General features: G+C 36.4%; 1 protein-coding gene across 3 annotated transcripts in view; it reads left to right on the forward strand.

Moving 5' to 3' along the window:
- DNAJC13 (DnaJ heat shock protein family (Hsp40) member C13) overlaps positions 1 to 19,927 on the forward strand; it is a 141,869-nt gene that overhangs the window by 70,281 nt on the left and 51,661 nt on the right. For all 3 annotated transcript variants that reach the window (XM_047782708.1, XM_047782714.1, XM_047782724.1), the window contains 11 exons: positions 1,643 to 1,796; positions 5,276 to 5,379; positions 5,465 to 5,624; positions 6,886 to 6,948; positions 7,939 to 8,040; positions 9,444 to 9,548; positions 10,290 to 10,492; positions 11,563 to 11,647; positions 15,614 to 15,768; positions 16,265 to 16,310; positions 19,165 to 19,319. In XM_047782708.1, the coding sequence (XP_047638664.1) occupies positions 1,643 to 1,796; positions 5,276 to 5,379; positions 5,465 to 5,624; positions 6,886 to 6,948; positions 7,939 to 8,040; positions 9,444 to 9,548; positions 10,290 to 10,492; positions 11,563 to 11,647; positions 15,614 to 15,768; positions 16,265 to 16,310; positions 19,165 to 19,319 (1,332 nt within the window). The remainder of the gene's footprint in view (positions 1 to 1,642; positions 1,797 to 5,275; positions 5,380 to 5,464; positions 5,625 to 6,885; positions 6,949 to 7,938; positions 8,041 to 9,443; positions 9,549 to 10,289; positions 10,493 to 11,562; positions 11,648 to 15,613; positions 15,769 to 16,264; positions 16,311 to 19,164; positions 19,320 to 19,927) is intronic.

Raw genomic sequence — 19,927 nt, forward strand, 5'->3', positions numbered from 1 at the left:
GTAAGCTTTAGGCCTCTTTTCCAGTTAATTAAATTTGGCATTGCCATTTAGAAAATCATGAAAGTTTTGTTTTTGCCTAGATCTAGTACTTTATGAGTATTTTTGTGTTATTAGGGTCAAAAATTGTAACTTTTTTTTTTTTTTTTTTAGGGCTGCGCTCGCGGCACATGGAGGTTCCCAGGCTAAGGGTCTGATTGGAGCTGTAGCCGCTGGCCTACACTAGAGCCACAGCAACTCCAGATCCTAGCCAAGTATGCGACCTACACCACAGCTCACAGCAATGCTGGATCCTTGACCCACTGAGCGAGGCCAGGGATCGAACCCACAACCTCATGGCTCCTAGTTGGATTCGTTTCTGCTGCGCCACGACGGGAACTCCAAGAATTGTAACTGTTAATATGGGTATGATTAGTGATACCTCCATAAAATTAGGACCTTTTATAGTGTTGGTAGTCTGAAGAGCCAAAGGTATTTTTAGAATTTTATTAAGGTTTAGAGATGATTGCCTTAAAACACTTTATTATGGGTTAGAAATAATCGTGTTATAACTTTTTTAAGCCTTGTTGGAAATAGAGTTTAAGAGAGTTGGATTAGGAAAACATAAGGAGACTTGTGAGAAATGAGTATCCAAGTTAGTTGACTCTGTATGCTTTTCTGGCCTTTCTGATATGGTAACCCCTTCTTCACATCTGCTTCTCTATTCCCCCAATACCCTTCTCCCACACACCTAGAAGGACTTTGAAACAAACACTTGGGGGGGTTTTCAAAATCTTTTTGGAGATCAATCACAGTACTCAAATCTGGAAGCTAACCTATTACTTACACCTTGGCTAATAAGGGAAAATGTGTGCTTTGGAAACTTCCCATAGTACTTTAAAAGTGTAGTATATGTATAGTATGGCCTTGGTTTTCTAGAATATGCATTGGTTTTCCTTCCTCTAGAATTCTCACCTGTGTTCCCCCATAGAATTCCCTGAGAACCCCAAGCATCAGACTTTCTGGGAGGATTGCAGATTAAAAGTGAATGGGTGTGAAGCCTATCTATCCCCAGTTCAGACATGTATCCACATATATTATAATAGTTAAGTAATTTCAGGAATAAAAGGAAGGTATTTTGAGAATGCCAATCAGAGCTTGGCAGTTTTTAGCAGTATTTTTTCTTGGGTAGTTTGTATGGTTCTAATCTAGAATCTTGCTCATCCCAGATACTTCATACCCAATAATCCAGAAATTCTTATTCCTAACCTGAAATTTGATATCTATTTATAATTCTTTTCTGACTGAAATTTATATTAGCAATAAATATTAAAGTTGAAGTAACCAGTTTCTTTTTTTTTTTTGAAATCCACACAGATTTTTTTTATGGGTTGGCTTCATTTTTTCCCTAACATTTGTCATGAAAACTTTCAAACATAGAGAAAAGGTGAAAGAATTTTACGATGAGCACTTTGTATACCTGTGACTAAAATTCTGCCATTTACATTTTACTTTACAGAGATTTTATTGTCTTTATTTGTACTTGCTAAAGTTTATTAATTCTACTGTTTTATTGCTTACTCTAAGTTGTATAGTAAGAGATATTTATAGATTTTTAAAAAATGTTTATTGCTTCCCACTGTTTTCTGATTACATATATTTCTAGGTTTGGTCAGGATCATGCCAGATCCAACTTAATATGGAATTTCAAAACACGAGAAGAATTGAGAGATAGTCTTGAATCTGAAATGAGAGCATTTTATATTGATAGAGAGCTTGGTAGTGCTAATGTGATCTCGTGGAACCACCATGAATTTGAGGTAAACCTTAATTTTTGTAGTATATAAGTTATTTATTTGTTTGTTTATTGTCTTTTTAGAGCCGCGCTTGCAGTATGTGGAGGTTCCTGGCTAAGGGTTGAATCAGAGCTGTAGCTGTCGGCTGGCTTATGCCACGGCCACAGCAATGCCAGATCCGAGCTGCGTCTGCAACCTGCACCACAGCTCATGCAACCTACACCACAGCTCATGGCAACACCAGATCCTTAACACACTGAGCAAGGCCAGAGATTGAACCTGAATCCTTTATGGATGCTAGTCAGATTTGTTTCTGCTGAGCCACCATGGGAACTCCAATATATTAGTTTTTTTAAAGCAGATAATATTTTTGGAGGTTTTTTTAAATTTGTAGTTGTTTAACATACATCTTTACCTTTCATTCTTAATTTTATGAAGGAAATATTAGAAAAATTTTATCTTTGCCTGAGACAAATGAAAAATTAATTTTGTTAAGAACCTCGGCTTGTACCTGAGAATCATGTAGGCGTTTTAATAAATTTAATCCTGTGCATTGTAGATCTGTTCCTTGTTTTGTTTTTTCCCCCTTTAGATTCTTTATTGAAACATACCCTGTTCCTCTTACTTCTTATAGCTTCTTTAATGGCTTCTTGTAGTAATTGGATTCTGAATATGGCTGGGTTTTTTTTTTTTTTGCTGTTCTGTTAAAATATTGATGTGAAGAATGACAAAGCAAGAATAAGAAACATATTGGTGTAAGATAATCTTGTGTCTGTGTCTAGTTTGAATTTTTATTTACAGATGTAAATTTGAACATGCTCATGACTGTGTTAGCTTTGATCTTTAACCCAACTACATTTCTGAAACATGTTAATGATTTGTTTATGCTCATTCCTTCCTCCATGAAAAACTTTACTTTGATCTTGGGAGTCTGTATTCTCCTAGACCTTCTCCTTCACTGTCTATTCCTCCGCCTTTGCTCCTTTGTCCTTATTTTTCCAACTACTATATGTTGGTTGGCCCTGAAAGATCAGTTCATGGACTTCTTTTCATTTGCATTTATTGCCTCAGTGATCTCATCCATTCTCATGGCTTTAAATGTTTTTTATTTGCTGGTGGCTTCCAGATTTTAACCTCCTTTCCTAGACTACATGCTTTTATCCTGTAAGTTGGATATCTGACTTAGCTCTGAAACTGTGCCCTGATTCTTCCCCAAAATCTACTTCACTTGAAGTTTTTCTGATCTTAGATAATGACTACTCCTTATTTTCTAGTCAAAACCCTTGAAATTGGGAGTTCTTGTGGCACAGCAGAAATTAACCTGACTAATATACATGAGGATACTCATTCGATCCCTGGCCTGCCTCAGTGGGTTAACGATCTGTTATTGCTGTGAACTGTGGTGTAGGCTCAGATCTGGCGTGGCTGTGGAGTAGGCCAGCAGCTCTAACTCCGATTGACCCCTATCCTGGGAACTTCCACATGCTGCAGGTGTGGCCCTAAAAAGAAAAAAAGAAAAACAAAAAAACCCTTGAAATCATCTTTTATCTTATGCCCCAAATTCAATTTCTCAACAAATCCTATTCAATGAAATCCTATCCAAGATTTACCCAGAACCCTGCCCTCTTCTCTCTGTGGGATTGTGCCAGTATCCCTGCTTCCACCCTTGCCTCTCTAATCTGTTGTCAATTTAGTAGCAATGTGATCTTGTTATAATATAAGTAGATCTTGTTACTTCTCTGCTCAAAGGCTTTTGGTGCTTCTGTTGCTCTCCACCTCACTTAGTAAAAGCCTGGGTCTTTAAAATGACTTCTAAGACAAGATCTGTACCCCCTAAACCCAAGCAAGTGTTGTTTCTTTGATTTCATCTCCTAATATTCTTTCACTGTTGCTCTGGCCACACTGGCTTCCCCAAAAACAGCAAATTCATGATCCTGAAACAAGATTTTTCTACTTGCTGTTCTCTCTGCCTAGAATATTCATTTCTCCAGAGAGCCTCATTTCCTCAGGTCTTCTACTGAATGTGATCATCTGAACGGGCCTTCTTAATTGAAAAATACAGCTCCCTCTCTCTCTCTCTTATATCACACGCACACACACACACACATACACGTATACGCACATTCATTCGTTCTATCCCCTTTCCCTCCTTTATTTTACTCCGTAGAACTTACTGTCACCCCATTATCATATCTGTTTTACTTTTTTTATCTGCTACTTCTGTGAGGACAGAAATTTTACATTTGTTTATTGCTGTATCCCTAATGACTAGAATGGTGCATGGCATATACCTATGTATGGTAATGTATAAATGAATAGTATTAATAAAGAGAAATTGAATGAAGTGAAACTTGGAATTTATAGGAAAAAATGAAACATATATATTGATTTTGTGTAGTTTATATTTTTAGAGATCAGTCATTTTAAGCTTTGGAAAAAATTTTTTGACAATCTGGTCAAAGAATTCCTTTTTACAGTTGCTTGCAAATCTTTGCTTGACACAAGCCTCAGCTCCAGATCATGGACTACTCCTTCATATACCACCTCTAATGTGTAGCCTGGAGTTCATTATTACAGAGAATGAACGTTGTATAAAAATATGCCATAATATGTAGTTGGGAGATGAGGGAAGACCTGAAGTACCTTGTGTGAGTTTGGCAAACTAGGTGACATGGGTCCATTTGCTTTTTGCTTGGTCATTGGCCGGCTGGGAAAGGAGTGAAGCAGATTATCCCCTAATGATGTTATGGTATTTTCTTCCCTAAGTTTTCCTGGACATCATATAGTCCTGTGACAAATTTTTTTTAGGGCCACACCCACAGCATATGGGGGATCCCAGGCCAGGGGTTGAACTGGAGCTGTAGCTGCTGGCCTACATCACAGCCACAGCAGCAGTGGATCTGAACTGCGTCTGCAACCTACACTACAGCTCACGGCAATGCTGCATCCTTAACCTACTGAGTGAGGCCAGGGATCAAACCCATGTCCTCATGGATACTAGTTGGGTTCCTTAACTGCTGAGCCACAATAACTCTCCTCCTATGATAATTTTCTTTCTTTCTTTCTTTTTCTCTTTTGTTTTACCCAGTTATGTGGAGGGTTTCTTGCCCTTTTTGGAGGTTTAAGTTCTTCTCTCCCAGTGTTCAGTAGATGTTCTGTGTGAATCGTTCTACATTTAGATATGTTTTTTGATGTGTTTTGGGAGAAAGTGAGCTCCATGTCTTACTCCACTGCCATCTTGATCCTTCTTCCCTGTGACAATTTTTATTAGCAGTTTTACATTGATAAAATTGCTGTATGATTCTGACATTTAATTGAACTAGTAAGTCGTATTAATAATAATGAGTTACCAGATATCTTAAGAAATGGTGAATTTTTTTGTTCAGGGCTGTCTTATGAAGAAAAGAATAAAGCTCTGAACAAAAAGACTTTAAGTGATTATATGGAAATAGCCAAAAAAGGATTGTAGACTGAAATGATATACTTTTCTTTTGTTAATAAAGGTTAAATATGAGTGCTTGGCAGAGGAAATCAAAATAGGAGATTATTACCTGAGATTACTATTGGAGGAAGACGAGAATGAAGACAGTGGATCAATTAAGAGATCGTAAGCTACTCTTTATATCTTGTTATATTTGTTTTTACTGTTAGTTTCATGACTGATTGTATCATGGACTTTTTTTTTAATCTAGGTATGAATTTTTCAATGAGCTTTATCATCGTTTTCTGCTTACCCCAAAAGTAAACATGAAGTGTTTATGTTTACAAGCCCTCGCTATTGTTTATGGCAGATGTCATGAAGAAATAGGACCTTTTACAGATACAAGATATATCATTGGGATGTTAGAGCGGGTAAGGATATCATTAAAAGAAACTGCTATTTGATAATGTCATTGGGTACGTGTTAAATTTTCAAAACTAAATTTAAGTTCTGTTTGATCACATTGCTACTGTAACTTTCCACATGAGTTTTTCTGTAATTTACATTATACTTTTAAATATAAGGTTAGATAAACAGGGAAATAACTAATGAGTTAGTATTTGTCCATGTCAGGTTTTTTTTTTTTTTCAGTTGCTGCTTTTGAATGACTTTAGTGACCTATTTGTTAGTCTTTAAGTATGGGTGAGTTGGACAGGTGTGTAAAAGTATTAATGACTTTTAGAGTTGTACATACTTTTGATTTTCCGTTTTGGAAAAATCTTAAATGATGCTAGCATACTAAAAACTTCAAAGTGTGAAAATAGTAAAAATTTTAGAACTACAATGATAAAGAAACAAAAAATAGCACACAGTTTTTTGTTTTTTCAATTTTAGAAATTTTTTTCATTTAACACTTGAGCAGGGTAAAGAAAGAACAAACCGATCAGTTCATCCGTTACACAGTTCAAAACTTGTGTTACCTGTTACATTATATATACTTTATTTTTTCATTTGTGTTTACATTCCTCCTATATTTAACAGTTTAAATTTCAGTGAATTGCCTTTGAGTCATTGCATCAATTTTTAAAACGGTCACCAGTGCTTGCTTTAATTGCCTTACTTGTCAGTCATGGTTTATGAATTAGAAAACTGATGTGAACTGTGAACATCTGAATAAACTGAACTTTCTGAATAAGTTTACGAAACATACTCAGGAAATAACGAAATGAAAATCCTTATTTTTTTGCTGTTAGACCAGATTACACGATTAAATTCTAATAATTCTTACTCCAGTGAACCTAAGGAGTTGTAGCATAGCATTTATATTTTAGGTAGATGCATTGATCCTTCTCTTTTGTGTTCATGATAATGTGATTTATATGTGAAAAATCACTAATCCTTTAGAATTTTTATTTAACGTAGGAGTATCATTTGGGCAATTCTTTGATTTACTTCAGTTTTTATATACATTCTTAAAGCTGTATGTTAATCTGTTTATGTTACGCAAGTTATATAAAATTACAAAGAATATAAGACATTGAGGAAGTGTAATAATTGACAGTCTTCTGATTTTCTTTGTTTAAAAGATGATATTATTTCTTTTTGGCTGTTGATTGACTTTGTCCAGTGATAGTAAATGTCTTAATTTGTGTTTCTCTTCACTTCTGACTAAATTCTCATTTATTTCAATAGTGCACAGATAAACTTGAACGAGATAGGTTGATCCTCTTCCTTAACAAGTTGATCCTTAACAAGGTACAGTATTTTGCATAAATATGTTAATATTGCCAAGTTAAGTCACATGCATATGCGATGAAGATAAATGATTACAGTTGGCATTAATTCTTGTCTTATTTTAGATCAGGAAGTTCTGTGTGCTCTCAGCTCTTGAAAGGAAAAGTTTTTGCCAAATACTCATTTTTGAAACCAACACTGACTTGCTTAATCTTATTCTCTTTTAGCAAAAATAAGGCACATGTTTTTAAATGAAGTAAAATTTATAAGTCCTAGGAAAATTTAATTTAAATTATCATCTAACTTCTAAGAATTACTAGTTTTTCTCTTGTTTACAAAAACAAACTGGAACATTAAAAGTTTTTTTAGGAAGTTCCTGTTGTGGCTCAGCAGGTTTCGGACCCAACTAGTATCCATGAGGTTGTGGCCTTACACAGTAGGTTAAAGACCCGGCATTGCTGTGAGCTGTGGTGTGGGTCGCAGACACGGCTCGGATTCTGGATTGCCGTGGCTGTGACACAGGTTGTGGCATGTAGCTGCAGTTCAACCCCTAGTGTGGGAACTTCCATATCCTAAAAAGCAAAAAAAAAAAAAAATGTTTTTAATATAATCAGGTATAAGTAATCTTTAATTAACAAAATGATGTTGGAAAATGCAGGATAATTGGAAAACCAGAGAGTTTATCTTGGGTGTTATTTCCTGTCAGGGTTTTTTGTTTTTGTTTTTTTGGGGGGCAGCAACTTTTGACATATAATATTTCTGCCAGGCCTTAATTTGTTTATTTTATTTTGTTTTTCTCAGAACATATTTAAGTAAAAATTCATTATGTGATCTCTATAATATAGTTTTGCCTATTTAATCTTTATCTAAATTTGTGCTACTTGAACACAAAATCCTGTGTCAGTTTTTCCAAAGAGATTCCAAATATTCTATTCTTTGAGAGACTTTTAGGTAGTAATATCTATTGGAGGGAAAGATTTTAAATTATGTAAATATGTTTTTGTCCAACAGAAAAATGTTAAGGACCTCATGGATTCAAATGGAATTAGAATCCTTGTAGACTTGCTTACCCTTGCACATCTGCATGTAAGCCGAGCTACAGTACCCCTGCAAGTATGTATGCTTATCTAGATTTTACCAGCTTAACTTTCTTTGAGTATGAATTTAGGATCAAATGAATCATACAAATCTGAAAATACGTCAGTATGTGTGGCCATGAATGTATTTCGCCAATAATTATGATAGTAATAATGCTTGGGAGGTTAAGTCACACACACAAAAAGTGAAATAACTAAAATGGGCAGTGATGATCAGTTTTATTTTTCTGATGTCTCTTAACTTTTATGAAGTAACTGCATCTCTAATGTGGCTTAATTTGAGGCAATATGTCCTTTAGGCTTTAAACTGAATCTATCAGTTATATAACTAGAATTTTCAGGATTGACAGCCATTGAGACTATACTTTGCCTTGAGGAATTTGGGAGCCTTACTGAAACCAGCTAGTAAGAGAGCAGAGCTGCAGGTCTCTATTGGAAAGGCCTCTTCTGATACCTGACTTATAGTAAGGATCTGTACTAAGTTCATTGGTGGTAGTTTTGGTGTTAGTATTATATTTTTGGTTAATCTCCTTGTTTGAGGAGATGTCATGTTTTGGCTGAAAATTGTGAGCAAACGTGCTATATATATATTAAGATAATGGCATTTTCTATTATAAGGTATAAATAATAGTAATTATAATGCTTGTATCATATTACAGTGTACCAGGTACTGTTCTGGTACACATAACATATTAGCTCTTTAAATCCCTCAGTAGCCCTCCCATTTTACAGATGAGGAAAGTAAGGGACAGAGAGGCTAATTATGTTGTCCAAGGTCACCCAGTAAAGGACAGAGCCATAGTTAGAATCCAGGAGTCTATGCTTTTAATCACTTTCCTGTACCTCTCTATATGAATCTAACTGAAAGCTGATAGTAATTGAGGGTATTTAAAATCAAGTTTTAATAAAATATACTAACTACTTAAAAATTCTATCCTAAAGTGTCATGAACATAGATATTTAAAATTATATGACCTGATTATTAGCATCGGGTGTTTATTGAAACGTTTAGTTGGAGTTAGTTTTTTCCCACTCAAAAGAACTTTAGTATTTTGAGCATTGGGGTTTAGGTTAATGGTATATGTTTAATTATGTAACTATTTCCAGTTTTTTTGCTGCTAAAATTTTAGTGTCTTGAGAATTTTTAATTATCATCAGGAATATGGTTATCTTAGAATTTAGCTTATGTTGCCAAGTAAATTTAGGAAACTACTTCATATGCATAATAAAGAAATAGCAGTTTTGGCCTATTAGGTTAGGCACATAATCCATAACTCTTACAATGAGGTCACTTAGAATTTTAGATGGATTTCTAAAGAAATATAAACTCGAGAAATTAGTACTGTGTAACTTTTTATGATATTTGGCTCCTTAGATTATTTTTGCCTTGGAAAATAACTAAATCTTTTTAAAACCTAGAGCAATGTAATTGAAGCTGCTCCAGATATGAAAAGAGAGAGTGAAAAAGAATGGTACTTTGGCAATGCAGACAAAGAGAGGAGTGGCCCATATGGATTTCATGAGGTTTGTGTCTTAGAGAAACTTTTTGTCGAAGTCTTTTTAGCCTTTCTTGTGTACTCTTGCTTAGCACATATAGAGATGTGGAATATTTTTAAACCATGATTTGATTTACGGTCATCAGCTCCAGGGACTGCCATTCCATTTCTGCATGAATGATTTAGATAGCTTGCATTTCTAGGTGTACACGCATACACACACACACACAATATCATGTCTTCAAACCTTATTGTTTAAAGGCTGTTGTTAGGGAGGGTAGCTCTCATGTTTTTAATGAATTTTCTGTAACATTTGCTGTGTTAATAATTGTGTCAAGCTATAAAGCTTCTTGATGAACAGGTGTTTTAATATGCAGTCTGAAATTCATTGCAAATTGCCTATACATTCCACAGGCATCTTCCATCTCAACATCTCCTGATGTTTGATCCCGCCCTCCCGTCCTTAAGTTCCTAGGCTTAGTTGCAATTTAGTCAAAGATAGTTTTATAGATCAAGCCTTCTGCTTATATTTAATTTAATTTTATACTCTGCCTACTGTTTTTATTCTTTTTAGTGTTCATTTTGCTTTGAAGTTTGGCCAGCTAAAATGGTTATTTTCTTAAATTTGTAGCCAAATTTGAGTTCCTGAAGGCTTGTCAACAGAAGTTTGTTGTTTTCTAATAGTGAATTTGCATATTTACTGTAAAATAGAAAATATTAGCAGAACATTTTGTTTTGTTTGTAATAATGATGGTTTCCATTCATTTAGATGCAAGAATTGTGGACCAAAGGAATGTTAAATGCAAAAACCAGATGCTGGGCTCAAGGCATGGATGGATGGCGACCCCTTCAGGCAATACCCCAGCTTAAATGGTGTCTGTTAGCCAGTGGACAGGCTGTACTAAATGAAACTGACCTTGCTACCCTTATATTGAACATGTTGATCACAATGTGTGGATATTTTCCAAGCAGGTAAAATGTAATTGACCATTTCCATGATTAACAGTGACTGTAAAACATTTTGTTCTCCCCATTTATATGGGTGCTTGCTAAGGCATGGGATTGCTCTGGTGACTTACAGCAAAAGTCTTTCATTTATGGCCTTGGGGGAGTGCTGCTTTGAATTTTGGAGCTTTTTGAAATAAGGTAACAAAGAAGTCATTTGCAAACTGTATTGATAAAGTTGTCTGAAAAGCAACTATCTCTGGGAAACTTAATGTTACAGAATTGAGGCTTACTAAGTGCTGCAATCTAGCAATAATAACTGTTATCATATTCATATGAATCAGGCATGAACATTTTGAAATAAACACATTGTAGTTCATAGACAGGTATGAGTACCTAGTGCCTCCTCCTGCTCTGTCTGGTTTAGGAACATGAGTCTAAGCCCCCATCTTTCCTCACTTCACTAATGAAGGCGAGACTTTGTTATCTGTCTAGTGATAGTTGTAATTATAACCCTTGCATGGAACTTTTCAGTCTTTATAAAGTATTTGAATATACGTCATCTCATTTTATTACTGTAGTAAAGATATTTTGTGATGGGATTTACTGAGAAATTACCAATTTTACAACACTCGAGACTTTTTCATAGTTCCATTGAGTTCAGATCAGGCTTAAAACTATACAGTTAGTGTGTAGAAGAAATACAGCATTAAAATTAAGGCTACAGTTGGAAAATACTAAGAGTAGTTAAATTAAGGTTTACATTTACCTGACAAAGTTTGATATGCCCTTTGGGGGGAATATCCACTGACAGTGTGTTGCACAACACCAAATTTAATCAATTAAATAATAAATAAGAGTCTCTGGCTCTTCTAGGGTACTGTTTTTCAAGGAAATCTTATGGAAGGAAATGAAGTCATATTAAGCAGCCAAATAGATTTAAACCAAAATACCTAATCATGTTCCCAGCTGTATGAGAGCTTAGTCTTCATTAACAAAAAAGTAAGGTAATATGCTTCATGCCTAGTAGAATGTCATATGCTCTGAACATACAAATTTAAATATATTAAATTTTGATCATGGAAAATATTTTCTAGGGATCAAGATAATGCCATCATTCGCCCTTTACCCAGAGTGAAAAGGCTGCTGTCAGACAATGCTTGCCTTCCCCATATTATTCAGGTAAGTTACTTTTATGTTATAAAAGAGGAATACTGTTTTAAGAATCATTTTCCCCTAATTTTATTGTGAGCCCCGGTCTTTTTTTTTTTTTTAATTGTAGTGTAACTCATTTTCAAAAAACCTAAACCCTGAATTATACTTACTTCACTTACTCCTGATTGAGTTGATATTCTCAATATACTGTGGAAGGTTGGGTAGCCAAGAGCCTAAAAATGGGAAGCATCCAGGCTTGAGAATTATTCTTGAAAGGTTTTTTGGGTTTTTTTTTTGCGGGGGGTTGCTTTTTAGGGCTGCACCCATGGTATATGGAGCTTCCCAGGCTGGGGGTTGAATTGGAACTGTAGGCACCAGCCTACGCCACAGCCACAGCAGCACAGGATCTGAGCTGTGTCTGTGACCTACATCACAGCTCATAGCAATGCTGGATCCTTAACCCACTGAGTCAGGACAGGGATCGAACCTGTGTCGTCAAGGGTACTAGTCAGATTTGTTTCTGCTGAGCCATGGCGGGAACTTGAAAAGTTTTATTTATTATTTGTTCTTAAAAATCACAGCATTGTAATAACTCATGTTTGTGGTGAATGTTGTTGTGAGGGCTCCTGGGAAGCACACCAGCAGGCCACAGATGGAACATGGTGGGTTACATCTTAAGAAATAGCTGTCTTGGAGTTCCCGTCATGGCTTAGTGGTTAGTGAATCTGACTAGGAGTCATGGGGTTGTGGGTTTGACCCCTGGCCTCGCTCAGTGGGTCAAGGATCTGGCATTGCTATGAGCTGTGGTATAGGTTGCAGACATGGCTCAGATCCTGTGTTGCCGTGACTGAGGTGTAGGCCAGCGGCTACAGCTCTGATTAGACCCCTAGCCTAGGAACCTCCATATGCCAAGGGTTCGGCCCTAGAAAAGACCAAAAAAAAAAAAAAAGAAAGAAATAGCAGTCTTTTCAGCTTGCTTCAGAGTTTTTGACTCGTCTCTATGATATGTTTTCATGGATAGCAAACTGATCCAAAGCACTGAGTGGTCATTATGTAGGATATATTAGAGTTTATCTTTTCTTTTTTCTTGGTATTCTATTCTTTGGGAATTAAACTACATAAACTCCAGATGTGACCTAAGTCAGGTCCCAGAGATTTCAGGTCATTGTTTTCCTCCTGTCTATTGAATATTCTGTTGTCAAATCTTTTTTTTTTATGTTAACCACTGATGGTGTGACTTTAAAACACATGTCAGTAACTTGTGCCTTTTGTATCTCTCAGTTGTGCATTGGTATGAAAAGGGAGAGGAGTATATTACTCAGCATATTACATTCACAAACACATAGGTGCCTGTGAAAGTCACCAGTAAGGAAAAAGGCTTCTGAATATGACAGTGATAGTGCCCTATCAACTTAAAAAATTTTTTCCTTAAACGTCTGTTTTTTAAGTATAGCAGAATTTCAACATTTGTGTGCTTTTCTGTCATGAGCATTTATTTTTAGAGGCTTAAATGAAAGAGCATTCTGGTTATTTCTTATAGCCCACTACCACCCTGGCCTATAGGATTCTATGGCTGCATATGTGAGATGGTGCATTTCTTTTCTGGTCCTTCTCAACATGTAAATAAAGGGCTCTGCTAGAAAATCTACCTCTCCCAAACATTTTTCTAAGACTTAGGAAACTGAAAGGGAAGAAGTAGGGAGTTCCTGTCATGGCTGAGTGGAAATGAATCTCACTAGTATCCACGGGGACTCAGGTTCAGTCCCTGGCCTTGCTCAGTGAGTAAGGATCCGGCGTTGCCATGAGCTGTGGTATAGGTCACTGATGCAGCTCGGATCTGATGTTGCTGTGGTGGCTACAGCTCTGATTCAACCCCTAGCCTGGGAACCTCCATATGCCATGGGTGCAGCCCTAAAAAGACCCCCCCCCAAAAAAAAGAAGAAGTAAATGCAAACAAGCTGAATTTTAGGCCAGGAAGGGATGACTGAAAAATTTTAAGAGATGTGGTCAGTGTAATGTGAAACTTTGGCGGGGGAAGTTCTATTTTAATTAACCAAATTTTGTTTGTTTGTTTTTAGGGCCACATTTGCAGCATGTGGAAGTTCCCAGGCTAGGGGTCAAATCAGAGCTGCAGCTGCCGGCCTGCACCACAGCCATAGCAATGCGGGATCCAAGCCACGTCTGCCACCTACACCACAACTCGCAGCAACCCTGGATCTCTGACCCACTGAGGGATGCCAGGGATCAAACCTTTGTCCTCATGGATACTAGTTGGATTTGTTTCCACTGCGCCACACAATGGGAACTCCCTTTTTCCCCCCCAAATTTTTATTCTGGGAAGAAAAGAAACTTATTGATTAAACCCAGCTGCTTTTAACAGTATATGCTTCCCATAATTTCCTGTTTTTGTTGTTGTTGTTTGTCCTTTTTGGGCTGTACCCGCAGCATATGGAGGTTCCCAGGCTAGGGGTCTAATTGGAGCTGTAGCTGCCGGCCTACACCACAGCCACAGCAACATCAGATCTGAACCATGTCAGCAACCTAAACCACAGCTCATGGCAACGCCGGATCCTTAACCCACTGAGTGATCGAACCCGCAACCTCATGGTTCCTAGTCAGATTTGTTTCTGCTGTGCCATGACACTTCCCATAATTTTTTATACTGAGTTCGAAAATATATATTTTATAAGCTATTTTTGTTTTCACTTAATTTTCTATATTCTAGGAGGCCTTATTCTTGCTAAGCACAGTTAGGCAGCTATAGTGGTTTTCAGAAACATTATCTATGTATGTTGCTTAGTATGGATTTCTGTATATCATTTGACTTTAAGACCAATTACCAGTTTGTCCAGAATTTTTAGAGTGGTCTAAGATAACAGTGAGTGAATGTCCTAGGTTTTCTGATATAGTCACACTTTCAAGTGTTCCAGGTATTGTTGCCTATTAATTCCTATAATTTTGTTAAAGTGATGTTAAGTTTTAAGCTATAAACACCATTAACACCAGAGAAAACCCTGTATTATTGTATCTCACTTTCTCTTTTGTAAAATATGTCATAGTACTAAACACTTAATCTAAATATGTTGTTGAACAAATGAGACACCAAAACATAGAAATTTAAATATTTACCTAAAGACATGTGGCTATTCAGTCTTATACTCTGCTTCTAGAACTTTTTGCCCTCCTAATCTGAGATGGTACTTACTCTCATTATTGTATTTACTGGTAGCATTTGACTCCAAATTGGGGATTCTTCAGAGATAGATGTTTATAGGAAATTGAAATGCCATTTTTATTAACATAAAACTTATTAAATTTCTTTATCGGATGTTTAGTTGTAGTAATACTGTATATACATATATATATATTTTTAATTATTAGCTGAGACTTATTACAGTGATCCCAGATAGTTCTTTCAGTATTACAAGCTCAGATTTCTAGAGACCATAACTTTTGGTTTTTTTCTGATGGTAGAAGTACTGCTGGTATTTCTTTTACCCTCCTGCTTTCTACATGCATGTGTAGATCTATTTTTTACTGCTCTTTGACTGAAAGCTCTTCTCTGCTCAGCTCTTTGAGTTCTTAAACCATCTTGAGGGGATACTTCATTTCAACTCAACTGACCTGAAACCTAACACCTAGCTACTTTTTTTCCCCCTTTTGTCATGAGTAGAGAAGTCCATTCAGGAGATTCCTGCACAGGAAACAGTTTTATCTATAATCATGACGGAACAACTTCAGGCATATTTGGGCTTTTTACGAATAAGTTTTGATCAGTTTTCTATTAATATTTTACTATCTCAGCATTGGATGTAAAATAAATTATTTTTCAAATCTGTTTAGAGCCTAGTGGACAAGCGTACTGAATCCAACAGATGTTTAGTCTGTAGCCTACTACATTCTCAGCACGTGAAATGCCTAAACCTAAGATGAATGATGTTGCAGTTTTTTTACTACCCAATAATAAAAAAATTTTATTTCTTTTTTTTCTAGCTACTGCTGACCTTTGATCCTATCCTTGTTGAGAAAGTCGCTATTTTGTTATACCATATCATGCAAGATAATCCACAGTTACCTCGTCTTTATCTTAGTGGAGTATTTTTTTTTATCATGATGTATACAGGTTCCAATGTGCTTCCTGTTGCTCGGTAAGAGCTCTAATGATAATCTATTTGAAATTATTTGAATTGTGCAAGGACAGATTTATTAATTTTTTGTGAGTTCCTCACTGCTTTTATTAAATTTTTCACTGTAAGAACTGTTTATATGTCTGAAAATTTGAAAATTAGAAGAATGGGGAGAAATTATTCACAATTACACACTTTACCACATCTGATGAATGTAAAAATTGTATCATCATCTGGCATTTAATCATACAGATTTAATATAACCGTATTCATATTATACACAGTTTTACATTTTGCTTTTTCCTTAAAATTGAGCAATTATTACATAACTGTAATATGACCATAGTTTAAATTTTTTTCTAATTAAGTTCTTACCTTAGAACTTAAACAGTTTGGGAATATTTACTTACAAGTTGCCTTTTGTGGCTTTTACTTATATAAAAAAGATCTGGTCTTAGAAAGCTAAGGTTACTAAATCTAAATCAGTTCTGTACCTGACAAATTTTTTTTTTCCTAGATTTTTGAAGTACACACATACCAAACAGGCTTTCAAGTCAGAGGAGGTAAGCCAGATTAATCCTCTGAATATGTAACTTAACACTGGGTAAGCTGTCTTGGCACTGAAGTTACTGAGCTGTGTATATTTCCTAGATTATAAGCACTTGAGAGCAGGTATTGTTTTATTCATTTTTTGCCTCCCTTGTGGTAGTTTGCACAATAGAAAGTCTAATAAGCTAATATTTTTAAAATGAAAATACATGTCTATTAGACCTACTGTTGAAATTGTTAGATATGTTATAACCTGATGTTGCTGTGAATATAACTTGTTCCCTTTGTGTAAAATTTAGATTAGTAATGTTCGTAAATAATTTAGTACATACTCTAGTCTCATATAGTCAGCTAAGATTCAGTGACACTTCCACCTTCTTTGTTTTTTTGGCCGCACCTGCCACACAAGGAAGTTCCTGGGCCAGGGATTGAACCCACACCCAAGCAGCAACCCAAGCCACAGTGATGAGGCTGGATCCTTAACTCACTATGCCACAAGGGAACTCCCAGACCTCCAGTTTCTTTTTGTTTAGATCCCAACATGAGAGAAGTACCATTTCTTTTTTGAAGGTACTTAATTTTATTGGTACTCTCAGCTGTTCTTCCCACTTTACAGAGGAGGAAAAGTAGGAATCCAAAAAAAAAAGATGAGACTTACCCATGTAGATGTGACAAAATGTAGCTTTAAATTTTGCAGAGGTATTTATTATAGACATATAACTGAAGGGTGTTTGAAATTTTGTCAGCCCTTTCATGGAACTTTGATTTTCAAAGTCAAGAGCAGAATAAAGCAACACTAGACCACTTTTTGAGACTAACCAAGGAATGTACACCACTTTGACAACAGACACGAGACTAAACTGCAGGTTTTATAGAGGAGCCAGCAAAGCACTGAAAACGAATATGTCTGTATTCTAATAACGTAAAAGTATGATGTCTATAGCTTTATACAAATAGGAAATGAGAATATAAGGTTTTTAAAAAATTTGCCTCAAATGTTACCATCTTAAGGTAACATAGGCTTTTTGACATCCTTTTTGTTCCCTTTCTTTCTTACAGTTAATGAATATGTAATTTTTTTCTAATGTTATAAGAAACTACATCATTTTACCTAACAATATTTTGACTAATTAGAGAAAAACAATTTTTGTTTATAGTAGAACTCTAGATGTAGGAATTACCAAATAATAGTATTCTAAAGAACAGAACAAATCAGTTCTTCACCCAGAAGTTTAATAGATTGTGAATTTATGGCCTTTAATTAGTAAAAATAAATATAAATATTCATCATCTAATTTGTCTTGGCACTAAGTGATAGAACCAGGTCTGACTTTTTCTCCCCCTTTATCAGATTCTAGAAGAATAAAAAATTTTCAATTTTCCTAGAGGGAAATAAGAAAAGTATTTATATAGTTTTTAGGATTTTTTTTCTGTCAGGTAAAGAAATGAGTTTAAAAATTTAGAATTATACTGGAGTTCCCATTGTGGCAGAGCTGAAGCGAATCTGACTAGGAACCATGAGGTTGCAGGTTCTATCCCTGGCCTTCCTCAGTGGGTTAAGGATCCAGTGTGGCTGTGAGCTGTGGTGTAGGTCACAGACGCGACTTGGATCTGGCATTGCTGTGGTTCTGGCGTAGGCCAGCGGCTACAGCTCCAATTCAGCCACTAGCCTGGGAACCTCCATATGCCATGGGTGCGGCCCTAAAAGGACAAAAGACAAAAAAAAAATTAGAATGATAGGAGTTCCCCATTGTGGCGCAGAGGAAACAAATCCAACTAGAAACCACGAGGTTGTGGGTTCAATCCCTGGCCTCGCTCAGTGGGTTGAGGATCTGGCGTTTCTGTGGCTGTGGTGTAGGTCGGCAGCTGTAGCTCAAATTCAACCCCTAGCCTGGGAACCTACATATGCCTTGGGTGTGGCCCTAAGAAGACAGGAAAGACCCCCCCCCCCAAAAAAAAAAGATTTAAAAATTTAGAATGGTAAAAGTATTTGACATTTCCTGACTCCATTTGGCCAGCCAGAGACTATGGAGTCAGTCTGGCTGACTAAGACTCTCAGGGAGTTCTTAGTAAAGTTAATTATAATTATTTTGACTAGAAATTCTCCATCTAAATTCTAGCCATTTTTGGAGTTCCCATCATGGCTTAGTGGAAACGAATTTGACTAGTGTCCATGAGGATGTAGGTTCGATCCCTGGCCCCGCTCAGTAGGTTAAGAATCTGGCGTTGCTGTGAGCTGTGGTGTAGGTCGCAGACGAGGCTCGGATCCCACATTGCTGAGACTGTGGCATAGGCCAGTGGGTACAATTCTGATAGGACCCCTAGCTTGGGAACCTCCATATGCCACAGGTGTGTACGTAAAAAGACAAAAAGGACTAAATAAATAAGTTTTAGCCACTGCATGAGGATAGGCTTTTTAAGATCTTGATTTTTCCGTACAGGCATATTTTTGAAAACAGAAGCAGGTGCAGGTGGGAACTACAGCAAACAATGTAACATAGGATAGTTGATGTTAAATCTTTGCAGAGTCATTCTTGCATTGTTCATTACTGTTACACATGGCTAGAGGGCAGTTGTCCTAAGTAATGTTGGCAGTACCTGAGGAGTTTACTGAGGAGTACACCTGAGGAGGTTAAGGCCACTGCAGGGCTGGAGGGGATGGTTCCACCTGGAGCTCATGCCAAGCCAGTTTATACCAGACATCTTGCACTTCACACTTTGCCATTTTTCCATCTAAATTCCCAAATCATAAAAGCAATTTGTTTCAATTACTCTTTTTTCTTAAAATGTTCTCTAGTCCTAATTCATTTATTAGAAAACTGAAAGATAACTATAGTGTTTCTGACTCTATTTTGTTTTGTTTTAAAGACAAAAGGACAAGATATTTTTCAGAGAAGTATACTTGGGCACATTCTGCCAGAAGCAATGGTTTGTTACTTAGAAAATTACGAGCCTGAAAAGTTTTCTGAGATTTTTCTAGGAGAATTTGATACTCCGGAAGCAATCTGGAGCAGTGAAATGAGGTAAATAGCCAGTTGATTGTATTTATACACAGGATCTTTGCCTCTTGCCATCTGGCTTGACTTGTGTTAAAAGAACTGCTTTCACTAGTTGTATAATCTAAAGTTATAGTAGTCATTGGTGCCAAATCAAGTGACTAGTGTTGACAAGGCCCTAAGCTTTTTTCTGTTCTAACGTTATTTGACAAAAGTACTGTTACCTTAATAAAGCTTTATATAAGGGTGGCACCTATTAATACTGATGCTTTTAGGCAATGAATTAATATGTATATAAGGAATATACAGGTATATATGGATAAAATCCAGACATTCCTTTTGGGTATTTGGAAACAGAACTAAACCCTACTTGGTTAAAAACTGTGCCCACATAGAATGGATCCCACTAGAGATACTCCATATCATTTTAGAATGAGGGTTCCCTAGCCAGCACACCTTGGCCTTAATCTGGAAGTTAGCAGGAGAATGCCATGGGGAAAGCCTGTTTCCACCAAGAAAAAGAAGAAACCTAGAGGCAGACGTCAGTGTCCAGACAGGCTCTGTGCAGGAAAGACTTGGTACTTCATAGTTCCAGTGTCAAGTTTGCCTCTTTGCAGAACACCTAGTCCTCTTAA

This window comes from Phacochoerus africanus, chromosome 1 (genome assembly GCF_016906955.1).
Source record: "Phacochoerus africanus isolate WHEZ1 chromosome 1, ROS_Pafr_v1, whole genome shotgun sequence".
NCBI classification, from domain to species: Eukaryota; Metazoa; Chordata; class Mammalia; order Artiodactyla; family Suidae; genus Phacochoerus; species Phacochoerus africanus.